Below are 20,250 nucleotides of genomic sequence, written 5' to 3'. Positions count from 1 at the left end.
CAGCGCACGTGTTATGGCTATGAACAACTTCAATTTTAATGTATTCCAGTACCATTGGTGTAATACTAGCCAACTAGGCTACTGGACTGAGAGGAGAGAAAGAGAGGAGAGAGAGAGAGAGAGAGAGAGAGAGAGAGAGAGAGAGAGAGAGAGAGAGAGAGGTAGAAGCAGAGAGAGGGAGGGAGTGAGAGGAAGAGAGGAAGAGAGAAAAAAGCGGGGAGAAACAGAGTGAGTGTGTGAGAAAGAGAGAGAGAGAGGCACAAAGTCAGTCAGAGAGAGAGAGAGAGAGGGAAAGAGGGATCAGTCCTCCAGTAGTCTGTCAGATGGACTAACAGCAACAGGAGGAGAAGCAGGGGAGAGTCGCCACGCACAACAACCATGACGGCCACGGAGAACGAGAAAAGCCCAGGCTCTTCTTCACCGGGGAACGACAGAGTCGCGTTAAAAAAGGAAATAGGACTGATGAGCGCCTGCGCTATCATCATAGGTGAGTTTTATGTATCCATAATAATGACGATCTACAGCTAGGATGATATGATCATAACTTAGTTAGAGTCACTTTATTATTACCAAGCACGCATGAAGATCATTAAGGTGTTTTATTTTGGTATAATATAATATTAGGCCTTGCAATGCGATTATTAGCGTACTGTGTAGGAAACAGCGTGCATGGTCTCAAGGACATAGCGTACATGATACATAAATCACTCCAGAAGTGACTCCAGTTCAGTGAAGACTCTTCTACTTTTATCGGGGACCGTGCAAAAGACCTGTACACGTACTGTAGACCTACACATGCAGCCTTCAGGCGAGCGCAGTGGAGAAGTTTTAGGTTAAGCATAGTGGGTGAATGTCGCTACTGTACTCTGTCCAGTGGTGTAACTACATGTACTCACTGTAATTAAGTACAATTTTAATTTGAAAACTTGAAATGGGACATTGTGATTGTGCATATATGAGTAGGTCTACTTTTACTTTTGGTAGGCTACTTCAAGTACATTTTGATGCCAATACTTTTGTTTTTGTAGTATCACTCAATTTAAGTAGTATAAAGTACTGCAGAGTATTTCTTGCAGTGTTGATACTTTTACAAAATGCTTTTTTTTTTTTACCACTAGCATAGCAGGAAATGTGAACGGTGAATATAGCTACTGTACTCTTTCCTGTGGATGTTGGTGTCGCGCGTGACAAAGCGCCCACACACAGCTTATAGTTCTAAGATAGCCTACGTTTTAAAAATAGTGCTGACTTTTTGTGAGTTGTGAGGAGACTATCAACAGCCTAAAAACACAACATGCATTCATCAATGCTTCTTCCGTCTATAAACGACTGATTCAAGCATGGACTGATAGCGTATTATTTTAAGTTATGAAGTCTAGCGGATTTCATCCACATGTGCTGCCATAGCTCATGATGACGTAGCTGCTACAGTATGTGGAATGGATGAAAATGAAAACCGCTGGCTGGGTTGCATCATTTTCAAGGGGGAGCTCTGATTACAGTATAGGCAATGTCAACGTGGCTGAACTTTGTGATGTTTGGAGATGGCTACACATAAAATGTTATCATTATTATATTCTTAATGTATGTGTGTGCGTGTGCGTGCGCACGCAGGCAGGCTATAAAATGAAAATCTCTGCATAAATGTATTTTATGAAGTTTTCCATGGCACCTTAATTTCCTTGCCATTTGTCTTATTCTATTTTTTTTAATTTTGTCATGGTGTTTTGTGTCATGTGGCCCAGGTTGACAACAACTGGGTCAATTAAATTACCAGGCTAAATACAGACCACAGAAAGCACAACTACAAAAGCACACTTAAAAGTATGCAATTTCTTACCAAAGGCACTGAACTGTTCGTTAAAGAGGAATTAGAACCATATTATCCAAATTATATAGACTACTCCCAGAGTGGTCTATAACTTGTCCCCTACTTTCACAGAAAATATATAAAATGTTATTTTTGCAGAATGTCCGTTGATCGCTCAAGAATAAAGATCGTAGGGTTCATGTGGTTGCCACAGTTTTAGCCTTGGTTTTAGCATTGCCTCCTGCCAGTGCCAACATGTTGGAACACTGGTTGCTGAGGTCTGTACCCCAACATCTAGAGAGAGATATGACAGTAACCTTGAGTCACTCATGGATAATGTGCAGGAGAAGGTTTATGGCAGGGTTCTATACTTGGACCCCTCCTTTTCCCCTTCTGCTCACCAGATGTTGTTGATTTACAAACTCAGATCTACAGACTCACCGCTAGGGTTCATGTGGTTAATTATTTAATTAATATCAAACTGAGTGTATGATTGGCTGACTGGCTGGTTGGCCCGATTGACTGGTTAAGTTGAATGGATGATAAATCATCTAACTAGAAGCAGTATGTCCCATATCCCACACATTCCATACACATTTCACATTCCAGTAAAGGTGAAGTGACAATGGAATTCTCCCTACAGACAAATGGGGTTTTGTTTACCGTCATAAATAATCTCACTCAAATATGCACAGTATGATGTTGTTGGAGCCCTATGATAAAAAGAAATTCATATATTTCAATGTCCCAAAATATTGTCACTGTCGGCTGTCGGGCAGAAACCTTGTATCCAAGTTTCAAATTTGTACGTTATTTTGTAAAGTTCTGTCCCATGCAAGGCAAACCTGGACTTGTCCCTTGGCATACAGCTGAACTCGACTTGCTCAGTACCATCATAGTGACCAAAAGTTCCATCATAAACGTAAATCTGTAATTGGTACTGGACTGTGTTTTATAGGGTTATAGCATCAGAAACAGTAGGTGAAATAAATTGCAGTCATCTCTAGATATATTCTAGTCTAGGATCCATTTTTTTTCCTATGTGGGGATTTAATAGGGCATAATCTAATTTCTTACCAGGCTTTAACCCATTGGGCCCGCTGCCACAGTCCCTGTATAACATCATGAAGGACCTGGCTCCTGACCAATAAAGGTTTTAATCTCATTGCATAGATCCTGCCATGAATACATCTATTCTATCCTACTATAGAGGACATCCTAGTGCTGGGGTTTTTTGTTGAATTTGTAATGGTTTTGTTGGCTTGCACATCTGTTCGATTTTATATTTGATTTGAGATCTATGTGATATTATCTTTATTCACATTGTGTGTCCTATTTTGGGGCATGTATAGTACTACTGCCATATGTTGTGCAGTGGGCAGGTGAATTGACAATTTCCTGATGCTCACTGCTGTTTACCGCCTGACCGTCTCAGTCCCCACAGTAGTTGAGTATGTTTGTAGTTAAGCCTTTTAACACACATAGAATGCAAGGTGTGGGTGTGGGTGTGTGTGTGTGTGTGTGTGTGTGTGTGTGTGTGTGTGTGTGTGTGTGTGTGTGTGTGTGTGTGTGTGTGTGTGTGTGTGTGTGTGTGTGTGTGTGTGTGTGTGTGTGTGTGTGTGTGTGTGTGTGTGTGTGTGTGTGTGTGTGTGTGTGTGTGTGTGTGTGTGTGTGTGTGTGTGTGTGTGTGATCAGAGGGTAAGGTGTGAGAGGTGTTTGGGCAGCAGAACAAGACAAACAGGTCAATGCTAGTACTGAGACCAGATCAAACAACTGCTGCAGGTTGGCATTCGGGGTCAGGTGATAATGGATACTTTGGTGATTGCAACTGATGCCCAAGTTCATTGATTAAATGGTTATTTCTGTATTGAACTAATAGTAACTCAGTGCATTACAATACTGAATCTTTTAGTGATCTTTTGCCTGCTTTAGATTTACACTTATTAATTCAAAGAATGGTATAAAAGTTCAACACAAAGAAAGAAGTTTGGGGAGATAGTCTTTAGTAGTGACATTGATGCAAGGACATTGGCTTATGCAGAGAGCGCCTTGTTGGTTTCGCAGTTTACTGTCAGAACCGGCACAGCTTGTCCGTATACGGGTAACACCTGACACTGTGGTTCCCCTGACACATCACTGTGACATCACAGTGATGTCAGATACTCAGAGCAGGGATAACCCCTGACACTGTGGTTCCTCTAACACATCACAGGTGACATCACAATGGTGTGGCTGGTTCAGACAAGGATCTCCATGTATGGGCATAAAAGGGGTTGTATGTTGTGATGTCATGGGAACCACTCTTAACTCATTGAGTGCCAGCCTATCACCACTAGAGGGCGCCCAGTGACCAGAGAATAATAGAGATATGCTGGTAATGCATGCCCAAGCCCTGGAGCCATGACTTGCCTGAACACTTTCCTTTGTGCATGTACAGGAAGAGGATGAAGTTAGCTTGAAGTTAGCTATTGGCTACCAAGCATTTTAGAAGCCTTATTTTCGTCAACTTAGCCATGATTAAACCTTGCACACCTCATGCATGGGAAAAAAACAGAGAAGAATGAGCTCTAAAAAATCCAATGCAATCCTGGATTGCATTGGAGTGGATTTGTGCAGTTTGTTCACAGCTTTCAAACAAAAAAATCAGATTGGAAATCCGTTCAGGCATTCTTGAGATAATCGCCATTATGTTTTACATGTAATGTAAACAAAAATGGCTGCCCTGTATGTTAGATGGGGTTGTATGGGGGTGGAACATGCAAAATCGCGATTGAAATCATGTTCACCAGATTTGATGGGGTCCAAAAAAAAAAAAAAAAATTAAAAAAAAATTTTTTCAAAAAAAAAAACTTTTTTTTTTTTTTTTTTTTTTAAAGCCGAACTTGTTCGGGATCGGCACTCTACGATACGCTAATAAAGCCGAACTAGTTCGGGATTGGCACTCAAAGAGTTAACAGGATCCCTTTTATGCCCATATATGGAGATCCCTGATGTCATCAATATTAAGCCCATATCTAACAGGACTTCATATGGGAATGCCCATATATGGAGGAAGACAGACCATTATCAGTGTGGCTGGTACAGACAGGGATCTCCATGTATGGGCATAAAAGGTATTGTATGTTTGATGTCAGATATGATAGACGTCATAGGACTTTCACATAATGAATAACTGGGTAAGCATATTTGGGGTCTTACAGCATACTGTATCTCCATATACAGTACATGGATCTCCATATATGGGTACCAGGGGTCTCCATATATGGGTAACTGGTCCGATATACATCACTGGCCAGACGGCCAAGACATGGCGCGACCTCGCCCTTGTCGCCCTGAGGCATCTTACTAGTAGATATATATGACTGCTTGTCCAAATACCTTGGCAGCTCATCGGACAAAAATGTACAATGGGGGCAGTTAAAATAAATTGCAAGCAACAATACAACATGCAAGAAAAGTATTTCTGCTAAGTTTATTTGATTGATGAATGTGGCCTTACATAGAGAAACATAACTCAGGAGCACAGTGCCAGACAATTAATTGCTTTTATTTCACATTTAGTTATTTTTCAACTTAAATCATTTTATAATTTCAGGTGCTGTAGATTTGACTCTGCAACATTGGTTTGCCCTAGGGAGAAATTACATTTCTTACATGACACTGTGAAAATGTGTTTGCTATTGCAAACTTTAAGAGCAGGTCACTGCTCTTAAAGTTAAAACAATAATTTGATTGGTCATGACTGAATCCACTTGCAAAACACCCACTGACATTATATGATTTTCTTTTGTTGATCTACCCTTCACCAGTCTGTTACCCCGTCTCACCCACCAAATTATTAACTGATCTTCATGGTTGTTTGCCTCCTCCAAAATAAGGCCCTATGTGTTTGTGGAAAATTTCACGGAAACATGGCTGCATGGAATGACATGGCAATAAAGTCATGAAAGGTGAGCAGTTGTCCCAAGATTTCCTGATGATATAAAAAACAAAACAAAACAAACAAACTGTAAAGTAGCTTCTATCCTATCATAAACATGTTAGTCATGATGCAATAAACAAACCACATGGACAGCACACCTCCTTCTACATGCATGGATTGGTGAATGGTTCAGCACCACCGCCATTGGACAGCGACAGGCCATGGCATGCTGTGACCCAGCACAATGCCTTTTTTACACAGGGTTAAAACAGTATAATGTTGACTGACTGTCTCAGTCTCCATAGAGGCAGTGTGTTTGTTCTATCTCTTTAGTTTATTCCATTTGTTCTCATCGTGGTGTTCATTGCATTATCGTCTGCACTGCATGCAATCTTACACAAATGAATTCTATTTGTGTTGTCATCTTATTGTCTAATCAGGCTTTTGGGAACACCCAGGACAGTTTTTGAATTTCTTCATTCAGTATTTAGATCTTTGATATTCATTTCCCCCCATTTTCCCCCTTCCAGGACATTCCTATCCACCTGTTTCCGTGAGAATTTACTGTAGCATTATTTGCGGGACACTTCCAGTTAACAGCAGACATACAAGCTCGCGTCGCAGATGCAACCATTGTGAGCTTTGTAGATCACTCTCGGCTGCAGCGCCGGAAGCCGCCTGCACATACTGCGCAATGCACGATGGGATGTTGGAAAGTTGTGGATACAAACCCATTATAACTTCAAACTCCATTTTAACTAGGGATGTTCCTAGCGACTAATTTCACTGACGTGTACACGACAATTTTGAAACCGAATATTCGGATATCCGAAAATTAATTGATGAATTTATTTATTGACATTAACACGCATAAAATAGCCAAAATTTAGCACATTTCAATCTATTAGGCTAAACCTCATTTGAAAAAGATATCAAGAGCATATGAAAGCCTTTTAATAATGTTTATACTATTGGAATCTGCTCCAAAATAATTGATTACATCACCAGTGAAAGTAGGTCAAATACCAATTAACTCCCCATGCAGCGCACCGCACCGCAGCACAGCTGCTGACTGGACTCGTCTCGTGAAGCGACCTGCTCATCTCTCATCAATGTTACGTTTAACCATATGGCATTCGCAACCAACTTAGTTATGATTGAGACTACTTTCTCCATGTTCTCACCTCAAAATGGATTATTCTTCAGATGAGCGGATCACACTGATGCAGCAGGCAATAGCCTACTCAAGCCGAGGTATTAACGAGTGATTCACATCCAGTCGCCTTTATTGGATTTGATTTCTCCATCAAAGCACTCAGACAAACTTCTCATCGTAGCATGTTTAACTCATTCCCTGCCAGGCCCGATAGTCCCGAGATTATTCCAATGTCTTTCCCCGCCAGGCCCGATAGTCCCGAGAATTTAAAAAAAGAAAAAAAAAAAAAAATTCAATTTTTTTTTTTGACCCCCAAAAATGGAGTAGGCATGATAGCAATCGCGAAATTGCATGTTTAACCCCCATAGCAACCCCATCTTTCAAGCATGGCAGCCATTTTGGCAGCCATCTTTGTTAAACATAGTGGCTGTTATCTCATGAATGCCTGAACGGATTTCCATTCGGATTTTTTTGTTTGAAAGCTGTGAGCAATGTGGACACACGTGGTGCATTATCTAGGCATGGGTGTGCATGATCCGTGCACACCCAATTACATGGAAGTCTATGGAGACGAATGGCAGGTGGGAGTACGGAGGTATGTTAAAATGGCGGTCAATGTGTTAAGAGTAATGAATGATGAATAATGCTGCTCAATCACTCAATGTAGGACTACTCATGTTGAAGCAGCAGAAAGACAGACAGCCTGCTGCTGCTGCTGCAGCATTCAGTGTGCACCCGCTAAGGGTCATCTTGAGTCGTGACCACTTACCAGTGTGACAGTCAGGCTCCGCAAATCACCCATGGTAATTCTTAAGTTGCTTATTTTACTTGTTAAAGCAACCTTTTATTATAAAGAAATGACATTAATATGGGTGCAAGATGCAAATGTTGAATAAAGTTCATATCTCAATAATTAAAAATATATTTAATAGAATAACCGAATTTTATTTACAAACCGAATAGTGGGATCAGCCCCGTTTAGTCGGATAACCGAATAATCGCGCACATCCCTAATTTTAACCTTGATAAATTTAATTAAAACACCTTTCCTTTTTTTCTGGTGACTCCTGACACCCTCCGAATACGTGAGCAGGCCGTGTTTTTTCGATAACATTTTTCATTGATTTCTATCCACGAGTTTCCTACGCCCCATAGTGCATTGCGCAAACGTCTGCTCCGAGGTTCCGCCGCCGATTTACAAGCTCACAACGGGTTGCATCTGCGACGCGACGTGAGCTTGTATGTCTGCTGTTAAACCCGGAAGTTTGGTCCTGATAGTCTCCAGTAAACTCCCGCGGAAACTTGTGGATACATTTTTGGGGTAAATGAAAATTATTAAATACAAAAACTAAATGAAAAAAGTTGTCGAAAAAACATGGCCTGCTCACGTATTTGGAGGGTGTTAGGAGTCACCAGAAAAAAGGACAGTTGTTTTCATTGAATCTATCATGGTTAAAATGTAGTTTGAAGTTATAATGGGTTTGTCCAGGAAGGTCCTGGAAGGGGGCAAAATGGGGGAAATGAATATCAAATATCTAAATACTGAATGAAGGAATTCAAAAACTGTCCTGGGTGTTCCCAAAAGCCTGATTAGACGATAAAATGACAAAGTATTTTTGAAAGTGAACTATCCCTTTAACTTCAAGTAAGCAACACAAGGTCAAGTTGATTTCAGGGTAAAAAATAAGTATCACAAGGCAAGCTCAGATTGATTCGAAGAATCCAAATTTTAATTAAATCAAATTACACATATGTTACCATGCGTTATAGTGTTAAAGAACATTTATTTTCTTTCACTGAAAAAATCTCTAGCCCTAAGACCTGGGGTGCCCCCGTGCTAGCTCTGCTACTGGCCAGTACCATGCAATGGAAAAGCGCTGTTAAGATGGAAAATGATCCAGCTGTATTTTGGAATGTCTGTCTATGTGTAAAGTGCGTGTGTTGGCATTCACGGTTATCTGATAAGAGATTCATTGGGGATTTCAATTGATGCCAAGGTGTAATTGATTAAAGATAATGTTCAATGTTTTTTTTCCGACTGTCATCTGCTCTTGGCAGTCTGTTTGAGGTGCTGTAGATTTGTTGATCTTGACAAATCGTGATATTTCTTCCATGGCACTGTTAAAATCAGTACACAGTCTATAGTGGCGTTTCCATAAAGCTACTTTTTGCGCATTAACGGCTTTTTCGCAAAATCTTTTTATGGAAACACTTCAAAATGCGAATAAACTTTCATTATCCGCAAAATAAATTATCCGCTTGGAGGAGGAGGATTTTGAGGCTTAATCGAATAAACTAAGTGAATGGAAACGGGTCAGACAATAAATGCGAATAAAATATGACGTTCTGGTCCATATCGTCCTCCTATAACACTTTCCCCCGCCCCGCCGCTTAATTAACGTCCATTGTATAGCGTTAGCCCACAAAACAAACCGGTTGTTACACACGGAGTGACCCTTCGTCATCACACCGCGTTGCGCGTGGAAAAAGTGGCCGTACAAGCTCGCATCTGCGACGCTGCAGGATGCAGTCTGCCCGGAGGACTCAACCAGGCGGGGGGGCGGCCGCCTCGGCTCGGGGACTCGGGGCGCCCCGGCCGGGGTCGCTTGCTCTGTGCTCCCGCCGGCCGCACTTTCTCCGCGGCGGTGCGTCGCGACTGACTCTGGGTCGGGAATCGGGATGCGTGTGCAGCGAGTCACAGCATCTCTCGTCTCTCGGTCTGAAAAATTCAGCCCCATCCCAGCTATGTGCACTGTGTGCAAGCCCGCGGGAAGTGTTTACAGCAGGTCGGTCAGACGGACCCAGGCAGGATCTCCCAAGAATCGCATTTCACCAGTTTAATGGAAACGGGCTAAATTCGCTTCGTCTTAAAGCGCATTTCTGATAATTCGCTTCCCTAACTCGAATAAGTTTATGGAAACGCCATGGAGACTATGGCATCTTGGACCTTCAAAGAGAATAATTCATTGCAACTTAAGTGTTAAACTAGCCTGGCCTCAAGCCATGCTAACTGCAGGGCTCCACTAGAAAGACGGCATTGTGCCGGCGTCAGACGGCGTAAAAAAATCAACTGGGGCGAATTGGGTGTCCAACGCCGGCACCGAACGCAGCTCAACGTCGCTAATGGAGCACACTTCCTTGATTAAAAAGTTAACAATCCCAGTGCTGACGCGACGCCCGATGGCTGCAGTGGAGCCCTGGCGTTAGGGATGATACAGACTAGTACCTGTTTACAATTACCAAATTGTTTTGATAGTGACATGTTGTAGTAGTAGTAGTAGTAGTAGTAGTAGTAGTAGTAGTAGTAGTAGTAGTAGTAGGTGACTAGTGTAGCAATTGAAATCAAGCATTATAAAACAATAATGTACAGACTAGTGAAAGTCTTTTTTTGGAGAGTTATATTGAAGGCTGGGAAGCCTGGGATAATACGAAGGGTGAAATCATGTCCCTTGTCAATGCTAAACTATAAATAGCCTGGGTGTGGATAATATCACGTTTGTCTTCATATTACATTTCTTCTTGCCTTCCAATATTTATATGAATACAAAATGTCCTGTCCCTGTCTCTAAATCAACGATTCATTGAGTACTACAAAGAGGTAGACAATGTTCTGTTGTCCATTATATTCTATTATCTATTGTATTGTAGTGATGTGAGTAGTGTGTAATAATGTAACGTGAGCACAGAGATCATACAGTAGTGAGTGGTCAGGCTCATTCATTATGATGCTTCAGTTTGTTACAGCACAAACACAACACATTACATGCACACAATACAACGCCAACACAACACGAACATGCAACACATAACAAACACACACAAACACACGCACACACACACACACACACACACACACACACACACACACACACACACACACACACACACACACACACACACACCGTAGCACTGAGCAGAGCTCACTGATCTTTGAGGCAATTAAAGGCGTTGGTTTTATTGATTGATCATGATTGAATCCACCTACAACACTCCCACTGATGATAGTAATATTCAGCCCGATTTTAAAACATCGCCACAGGTGCTTTTTCTTTGGTCGCAATATGCACTTCTCCGGTCTGGAAAATGACAAAAGTCTGTCACCACGCCTCACCCGCCAAATGATTAACAAATCTTCATGCCAGTTTGCCTTTCCCCGAAAAATAGGGCCCTAGTTTTTGTTCACAAAACACAGGAAAATGGCTGCACTGAATGAAATGATGCTGTCAAGAAAGGTCAGCAGTTATCCCTAGATTACCTGATGACCTGAAAGAGAGTTCAGCCAAGTGGAGGCAGGTTCGGTGCATCACAGGCATCACAAGAAGACACCGGGGATACACATTATATTAATTATGAATCACTTGTCTTTTAATTGTAATATTTCTTTTTTTCTAAAGATGTTTTTATTTTGTATATTTTTCTACCAAATTATTTTTATTTTTGTAAAACATTTATTAACTCTGTTTATAGGTAAGGGCTTAAATATGGCTTCTCTGTGAGGTTACAGCAGGTCCCAGAATGTTTAATCATGACCTTATCTTTTTCACCAGTTTACCTCAGCGACAAGTCAAGGTCAAGTACTCATTTACAAAGCTAACACTGGCTGCTGCTGCTCAGTGCTCACACACTAGACAACATAATAGTAATAACACCCAGTCTGCAGCACCAAGCGTCTACTAAACTCTGACTCCTCTGTCTTGATGGTTATTGGTTAATCATTTGATTTGCCGTCATTATGAAAATACAGCTCAGTGAATTAAAGCAAATTAGTTAACACTTCTGGTGCCAACCCAGAGTTTCCCGAGTTTGTATAGGTACCATCCCTGTGCCAACCCCGAGTTTCCCGAGTTTGGGACTTTTTTGAAGATTTTTTTTTTGCATGTTTAACCCCCATACCAACCCATTCTTTCAAACATGGCAGCCATGTTTGTTTACATCTGAAGAAAACATAATGGCTGCTAAATCATGAATGCCTGAACGGATTTCCAAGCGGATTTTTTTGTTTGAAAGCTGTGAACAGCGTGCACACATGTGGTGCATGATCTAGGCATGGGCGTGCACGATCCGTGCACTATGAATTACATGGAAGTCTATGGAGACTATGGCATCTTGGACCTTCAAAGAGAATAATTCATTGCAACTTAAGTGTTAAACTAGCCTGGCCTCAAGCCATGCTAACTCCAGGGCTCCACTAGAAAGACGGCATTGTGCCGGCGTCAGACGGCGTAAAAAAATCAACTGGGGCGAATTGGGTGTCCAACGCCGGCACCGAACGCAGCTCAACGTCGCTAATGGAGCACACTTCCTTGATTAAAAAGTTAACAATCCCAGTGCTGACGCGACGCCCGATGGCTGCAGTGGAGCCCTGGCGTTAGGGATGATACAGACTAGTACCTGTTTACAATTACCAAATTGTTTTGATAGTGACATGTAGTAGTAGTAGTAGTAGTAGTAGTAGTAGTAGTAGTAGTAGTAGTAGTAGTAGTAGTAGTAGTAGTAGTAGTAGTAGTAGGTGACTAGTGTAGTAATTGAAATCAAGCATTATAAAACAATAATGTACAGACTAGTGAAAGTCTTTTTTTGGAGAGTTATATTGAAGGCTGGGAAGCCTGGGATAATACAAAGGGTGAAATCATGTCCCTTGTCAATGCTAAACTATAAATAGCCTGGGTGTGGATAATATCACTTTTGTCTTCATATTAATTTTCTTCTTGCCTTCCAATATTTATATATGAATACAAAATGTCCTGTCCCTGCCTCTAAATCAACGATTCATTGAGTACTACAAAGAGGTTGACAATGTTCCATTATATTCTATTATCTATTGTATTGTAATGATGTGAGTAATGTGTAATAATTTAATGTGAGCACAGAGATCATACAGTAGTGAGTGGTCAGGCTCGTTCATTATGATGCTTCAGTTTGTTACAGCACAAACACAACACATTACATGCACACAATACGACGCCAACACAACACGAACATGCAACACATAACAAACACACACACACACACACGCACACACACACAGCACAGGCCTTTATGTAACTGCTCATCTCTTCAACCAGGCCCCCAAAATCGGTACTGACAACTACTATCCAGGGCCTCCTCTCTCTCTCACTCTCTGTGTCTTTGTCTCTCTGTCTTTCTGCCCTCCCCCTCTCTCTATATGCATCTCCGTGCGTGCATCATTATGACAATCAGTAAGCAATGATGCTGTGTCCAGTGCTTGCTGTAATTTTACAGTGAAATGGCCATGGCCTGTTTCAGTGATGCAATTGTTGTCTCACATTGTCACAGTACATTTTCTTTTACTGTTCTTTTGCATTTTTTAATGATGTTACTGTAGTCTTTGTGGCGAGGTATGATTGACCTGCAGGGGCAGTAAAATTGGGCTTATGTCACATTCTCAACTTATCCAAACTTGTTGCTGCAACTGCTATAACTGATAGATAACTGTTTGATGTTTGTGGGTTTCTCCATTCCTGTCCAGTTTATCTTGTGTGTCTTTTACCATTGATCTGTTAATTTCAGAAGTGCTACACACTCCATGGCTCTGTAGTACAGTGGAGCAAGAGAGAGACACGAAAGCGATTGGACAGAGATGGTATGGAGAGAGATGGGCAGAGAGAGAATAGAGGGGGTAGGCAGTGGCACTGGGCAGAGAGAGCCAGGACGGAGAGATTAGAGAGAAACAGGAGGACACAGAGATTAAAAAGCGACAGGACACAGGACCGATGTCATGATACAGGTCATGGGAGAAAGCAAATGTTTGTAAAGTGTGAACCACCAGAGTCCTGTGGGAGACTGTTGTTTTCACAGGTGTTGTCCCAGACAGAATACCAAGCTAAGCCTAGTTTTCCCCATAATCTGGGCCGACCAGGGCTAATGCTAGGCAGGACCTACATTACAGTACACAACACATGTATCCAGTGTAGTAGTCCATGTCTAATTGTCTTCCTCCGCTTTACACTTTATTTTGCCCCGTTAGCAGCACTGCTCTAAGGGTGATGATGTCGGTAATCTGTCTGTCTCTCTCTCTCCAACACTTTGGTCCCAAACAAGACACCTTGAACACTACTGGCAGGATTGCCATGTAACAAACATGCTGGTGGATGAACCCCACTGATATTTCTAGAGAGGCTTTTGATGTTTTTAGGATCACAGGAATAATGTGTGGTGTGGTGTGGTTCTGCTGTCAAATTCCACATCAAATCACTCCAGATTGCTTTAGAAGGTCAGGTGTCTTTTTAAAACATACAACAGTATCATAAGCTAAGTTAAAATGACGTGGTGCTGGAAAAAGTACACTCCAGATGTATTATATATGAAATGCTCCTAGGTTTTTATCATTTGTGTGCATAAAGCTACATGTTTGCTTTTTGCTAAGAAGAGATAACGCTGCAGACAGACAAGCAAAGAGAGGAGAGAGCGAGAGGAGGGTGACGAGTGACACAAATTATGTCACACTCCGGCTTGTGCCAGATTTAAACCATAATATGATAAGCTCAGTCCCTATGTGGTCCATGCACATAATGAATAATAAAAACGGTGCTTTACAAAAAATACAAGATAGTAAATGCTTTTTTGTACATCAACGTCTTAAATGTGGCCTTGTATGTCTCTCCAGGAAACATCATTGGCTCTGGGATCTTCATCTCTCCTAAAGGAGTCTTGGAGCATGCTGGCTCTGTGGGTCTGTCTCTGATAGTGTGGGTTCTGGGCGGTGGCATCTGTGCCCTGGGCTCCATGTGTTATGCTGAGCTGGGAGTCACCATTCCCAAGTCAGGGGGAGATTATTCCTACGTCACTGAGATCTTTGGAGGCCTGGTAGGGTAAGTACTACTACTATCCATTTACACCATCATATCGGTGCTGTCGGGCAAAAGAAAACTATTTTCACTACTTCTTAAAAACATATATTTTTTCTAATTTTGGGTATTTCTTTGATTTAAAAAAATATATAATTATTTATGAATTTTCTTGAGATTGTGTGATTTTCTTTTGTAATTTATTTTAAATCTTTTGAAATTCTATTAATTAAAACTAAAATGGGCCCGACTCACTATTTTGGGTAACAAAACCCAGTATATTATATACTAGTATAGTATGGTATAGTACAATCACTACTGGACAGTAAGCTTAGTAGACAGAACACATTGCTGTTGGTGGCCAGTGCCACACAGACTGAAACTCAACCCTGTGACATTTCTAAGCGCTAGAGCCACCCTGCTACATTACATGAAGGACTGACCCTTTAGGAAACTATTATTTGGACCCCTCTGGACCAGCTTAGACCAGCCAGGGCTGGCTGTTGATGGTGTAGGACAGTCATTCAGTTTCCCAAGCTGTGGGCTGGGGCCCATTGATGGGCTGTGAGGACTTTGCATGTGGGCTCCCAAATAATTAGCAAAACATTAAGATTTTGATTATAACATAAATTACAAAAATGTATGTCAGGGCTTCCTGCAGGAAAAAGCCTTGACCAGGGGGGGATCTCATGGCGCACGCGCAAAGCGCGTGCGCCGAAATTTTTTGATAATTAATTAATGAATTCGAGTAATTAATTCATTTAATTTTTAATATTAATTCTTATTTTTGCCCTATAAAAAACACATGAATGTGCCCATGATGACGGAAAACACAACTACATGCTATCATCCACATTTATTCAACATTGAATAACTACGTTTTTCACAGGACAGTGTAACTTGTTTTTTTCCCCCAGGTTAATCAACCAGCACTCGTGCCATATAAATAGAAGTCTACAGCACAGTAAAAAAACAACAACATTGGTGTAAAGTAACTAAGTAGATTTACTTAAGTAGCCTACTGTACTTATACTGTACAAAGGAGATTTTCAGGTATTTGTACTTTACTTGTGTCGTTGTGAGTAAATGAGAAGAGCTCTCTCTCTCTCTCTCTCTCTCTCTCTCTCTCTCTCTCTCTCTCTCTCTCTTTCTCTCTCTCTCTCTCTCTCGACGCAATCTACGACTCGCTGTGCAGCTGTGTCACTGTCAAGTTGACCTAGGCTAGGCTCGCCTCTTTTTTCTGGCCGGGCGGGGCGCCTGGCCTGTAAAGTGCTGCAGGAAACCCTGTATGTAAAAAGAATAGGATCTTCAACTATACTGCGTTAGTTCCACTGATCCGAGCTGGAACGCAATTAAACTAGAAAGATGCAATCCTGGGAAATTGCAAGTGTCGTTGCCGTTTTTGCATTTTCCCATTCAAGTCCATGGGGAAAATTAATTCACAAATAAATTATCTCAACAACAACGTATCTCTTAGCAAAATGCAAGCACACGATTCCCGATGAAGCTGGTCGTTTTGACATATGACTCGATTGTGTGCCGCTAAAACTGTGCGAAAAAAAGAAAATAAAGTTGGACAAATACTATAGACTGGTTGCTAGGGCAACCACACAAAATATAATAATAATCTGAAACTGCATGTGGGACAGAGATTTTCAATTCATTCCTGTTGTAAAGGTTGAGAACAACTCATGTAGGAGTTAAGACCCTTTCAACATCTTACCTGCAAAATCTCTCTCTCTCTCTCTCTTTCTCTCTCTCTCTCTCTCTCTCTCTCTCTCTCTCTCTCTCTCTCTCTCTCTCTCTCTCTCTCTCTCTATACAGTCTCACTCTCAATGTAAACATCCCAAGAGCAGACCACTCGCCCTATTAGAACTATGTACTGACTGTATGACTCATAGAGTCGAGTAACTCTGGCAGGCTCATGAAGCCATATCGTGAATAGCGACCATACATAAGGCACAATTCTTATGGTCTCACAAGATTGATTAAACAGGCCCCGCTTTAAGAACCACATAATCAGTTTATCTATTAGCACATAGATTGACAAAACACAGAATGAAGGCAAACACATAACATAAACCACATTGGTACTCATGCACTCCAACTCGGTCCATTAATCATGAGGTCACAGGTTCATATCAGTGACTCTGCCAACAGCCATGTGCCCAGCTGCACTGCTCAAATTAATAATGAGGCTTTGTTCATACAGTACATGGAATGCAGCCTCCGCTACTGTCACATAGACGGCGACACCCAGGACATGATGGATAAAACACAACAAAGATTTAATGTTTGGAACAAATACTGCCAAGAGAGACAACATTAGCCACTTCCAGTTCCAACCCGGCATCCCCATAATAGGTGAAAATCATGAACCGTCATACGGTGAAGTATGAATCAGGTGGTGGTCATTACATTTTTAGGATCATTAATATTCAGTCACTTTTAATGAACCACTTAATTCCTATAGGTGGAGCAAGTACAGGTGTCTGTACTTGCTCCCCTCCTTTTTTCCCCGCTACACAAAATATGTTTGCCAAAAATGTTCAGATCTACAAGCTACACCTTGTGAGCTTGTACATTGGTTATTGGCTATTTTCGCATTATGTCATGTCCAGAATAGGGATGCTTGGCTTCATGTGGTTACTTATAAATGGTATGCTTGGTACACAGTAAGATGGTGGGTGTTGATTTGACTGTGTTGCAGGTTTCTGCTGCTATGGTGTGGTGTGCTGATCATGTATCCTACCACACTGGCTGTCATCGCTCTGACCTTCTCCAACTACGTCCTCCAACCCGCCTTCCAGAACTGCATACCTCCCTACGTGGCCACCAGAGTCCTCGCTACCGTCTGTATCTGTGAGTCACACACACAGACAGACAGACAGACTGACAGACACCCTTGACCAAGGTTTTTAACCCAAGGTTGGAGCCAGAAAAGGCTCTGTCCCTTAAATGCGGTTTTTGGTCCGGTGACATCGTGTCAGGTGACCCTCCGGTTACCCTGGAAATAATTGGCGACCCATAAGCTAGTCGATTCCCTGGACCAGTAAGGACAAGTGGGGAAGTAAGTGAATGGCAATGACTTGCCCCTTTCCCCAACAGTGCTGAAGTGCCCTTGAGCAAGGCATAACCTCCGACTACTCCAGTGGAGCTATTCAGTGTAAGACTGTGGTTGTACTGGTCAGCTCCCAGGGTTGGAGCTATTCAGTGCCTAACAGTATAAGACTGTGGTTGTACTGGTCAGCTCCCAGGGTTGGAGCTATTCAGTGGCTAACAGTATAAGACTGTGGTTGTACTGGTCAGCTCCCAGGTTTGGAGCTATTCAGTGGCTAACAGTATAAGACTGTGGTTGTACTGGTCAGCTCCCAGGTTTGTGTGCAGGATGTTACTGAACATGAACGTCTGTGCTGCTCAGCAACTTGCCCTGGGTAAATGAAGCACAAAAAAAGAAAACATCTTCTCAAACCCCCGTAGCCCTACGCACAATTCCCAGATCACGACGAGCCTATAAAGTATCAGGGACAGAGCTGTAAACAGATTAGAGTTGATCGAGTTCATAAGGTGTGGTTGTGATAGTCTGGTGCATTTATATAACCACGGCATCATTGTTATATCCAACACCATTAATGCACATAATTTGAAGATGGGAGATAATCTGATAAGAAAGGCTGTTGCTGGCATGAGATGTCACTCTTCTTTTTCCTGGTTAATGTTACAGCTGGTTTGGTAACCTTTATGTTAAAACATTAATATTTTTTTTGAACAGTGACCAGTATTAGGTTTTTATCCCTACTAGGTTAGCTATCCATTATCTATGCCTGTGTGACCATCATTTGAAACCGAACACTTTGAGTTGACTAAGGACATTCTTAGTTGAGGATGGCCCTGCACTGTGCTTCCAGTGGCCAACAGGAGAGACTGGTTATACTGGAGTGTGGTCTGCTCCCAGTAGCCAAGACTGAGGTTATAAACATGCTGGCTGCAGTCTTGATGTGTTCAAAGAGACAATGGGAAGCTCAGTATAGACATCTATGTATTTTGTGTGTGCGTGTGCGTGCGTGCGTGCGTGTGTGTGTATGTGTGTGTGAGATGTACAGGTTGGTGGTGGCCTCAGAATGTTGACTGGTTTGGTAGTCTACACCAGCCTGGCACGGCCATCCCGAGCTATACGTCATCACAAATGTGATTCCTCTCTCTGTCTGGGGTCCCTCCCATAGAGTCTCATTACGAGAAATTATTTTCTAATTTCCAATCAAATGGCTGCATTTGGAGAGACCCGCCTCACACTGCTCCTTATTGGTTGAGCTGCTGCTGCACCTCTCACATTTTGAAAACAAACATGGCAGCCACCATGTCCGAAGCGAGTTCACAAATCGCAAATAAATGCTGCATTAAGCGAAGTTATCTGAAATCAATGGCAAATCAGAACTTAAAAAAGAACAACAGGGTTAGCACTTTTGGAATTTCTATCTGGAAAAGACGTATTTGCGATGTTTTGATGCGCTGATGGCTACGGACTGGATGAAGGAATCTGTCTGTCAAAGTGAGTAACTACGTCATCGTAATGAGTTGTCTATGGCCGGGTCCCAGACTCTCCCCTCAGGAGGGTCTGGCTGTTGCGAGGCTAAGTCTACACACCACATCACCTTCACACTCACTAATACTCTGTGTCTATAAGGATACATGTGCATGGGTAGATTTATCCATATGTATGTATGCATGCATGAATATGTCCGTTTGCATGCATGGCTGTATGTGTATGTGCATGCGTGCGCGTTTGTGTGAATTTTCATAATGCAGATGTCAGGACAGAATGGAGACCAGATCATTGGAACTCATCACTTGACGTGTGTGTGTGTGTGTGTGTGTGTGTGTGTGTGTGTGTGTGTGTGTGTGTGTGTGTGTGTGTGTGTGTGTGTGTGTGTGTGTGTGTGTGTGTGTGTGTGTGTGTGTGTGTGTGTGTGTGTGTGTGTGTGTGTGTGTGTGTGTGTGTGTGTGTGTGTGTGTGTCAGACTACATAATGGTGCCAGCCTTTGTGCCTGCCGCTAATGAGAGGGCGTGTCTCCTTTGTGTATTGTTTTCACAATGGTTGCCGTGACGCCTACTGTCACTGAGTGACAGGCGAATGGGGAAGTGGGTGGGACAGAGGGCGGGACCAGCCCAGCGATTTAATGGCGGAGAATCCCATTCGACAGCTGACATTCGTTTTGACAGTTTGTTGCCGCTATTGGGTCCTTGGTACCCCCTTACACACAAACACACACACACCTCATGTCACGTGTTGACGGATCCTTTCACCATGGAATATGTCCCAGATGTTAAGGCGATATACGTACTTATTAGAGACTTGCAACCTCTTCAGTTACAGTAGTCGGTCTGCTTTACTTTGACTTGACCAGTGTACACCACTGTTTCCCAAACACATTTTTATGGTTCACAAGTAATTTATCTGTTGTAATATTTCAAAACATTTTCTAATTTTTTCCCCCATTTTTCACAATTAAAAAAAAATCTAAATAGTGAAAATGGCTGATCTACAAGCTCACAA

At 42.1% G+C, this 20,250-nt stretch overlaps 1 protein-coding gene across 1 annotated transcript in view; it reads left to right on the top strand.

Annotated features, from left to right (window-relative positions):
* Window positions 1-295: 295 nt before the first annotated feature.
* slc7a10a (solute carrier family 7 member 10a) overlaps window positions 296-20,250 on the top strand; it is a 40,745-nt gene continuing 20,790 nt past the window's right edge. The window contains exons 1-3 of the mRNA XM_080729290.1: window positions 296-487; window positions 14,516-14,720; window positions 17,407-17,558. Of these exons, the coding sequence (XP_080585416.1) occupies window positions 379-487; window positions 14,516-14,720; window positions 17,407-17,558 (466 nt within the window). The 5' untranslated portion in view covers window positions 296-378. The remainder of the gene's footprint in view (window positions 488-14,515; window positions 14,721-17,406; window positions 17,559-20,250) is intronic.

The sequence above is a fragment of the Nannobrachium achirus genome, assembly GCF_963921795.1.
Source record: "Nannobrachium achirus genome assembly, chromosome: 7".
NCBI classification, from domain to species: Eukaryota; Metazoa; Chordata; class Actinopteri; order Myctophiformes; family Myctophidae; genus Nannobrachium; species Nannobrachium achirus.
Note: the sequence above shows the minus strand (reverse complement) of the source record. Positions and strands in the feature narration are given on the sequence as shown.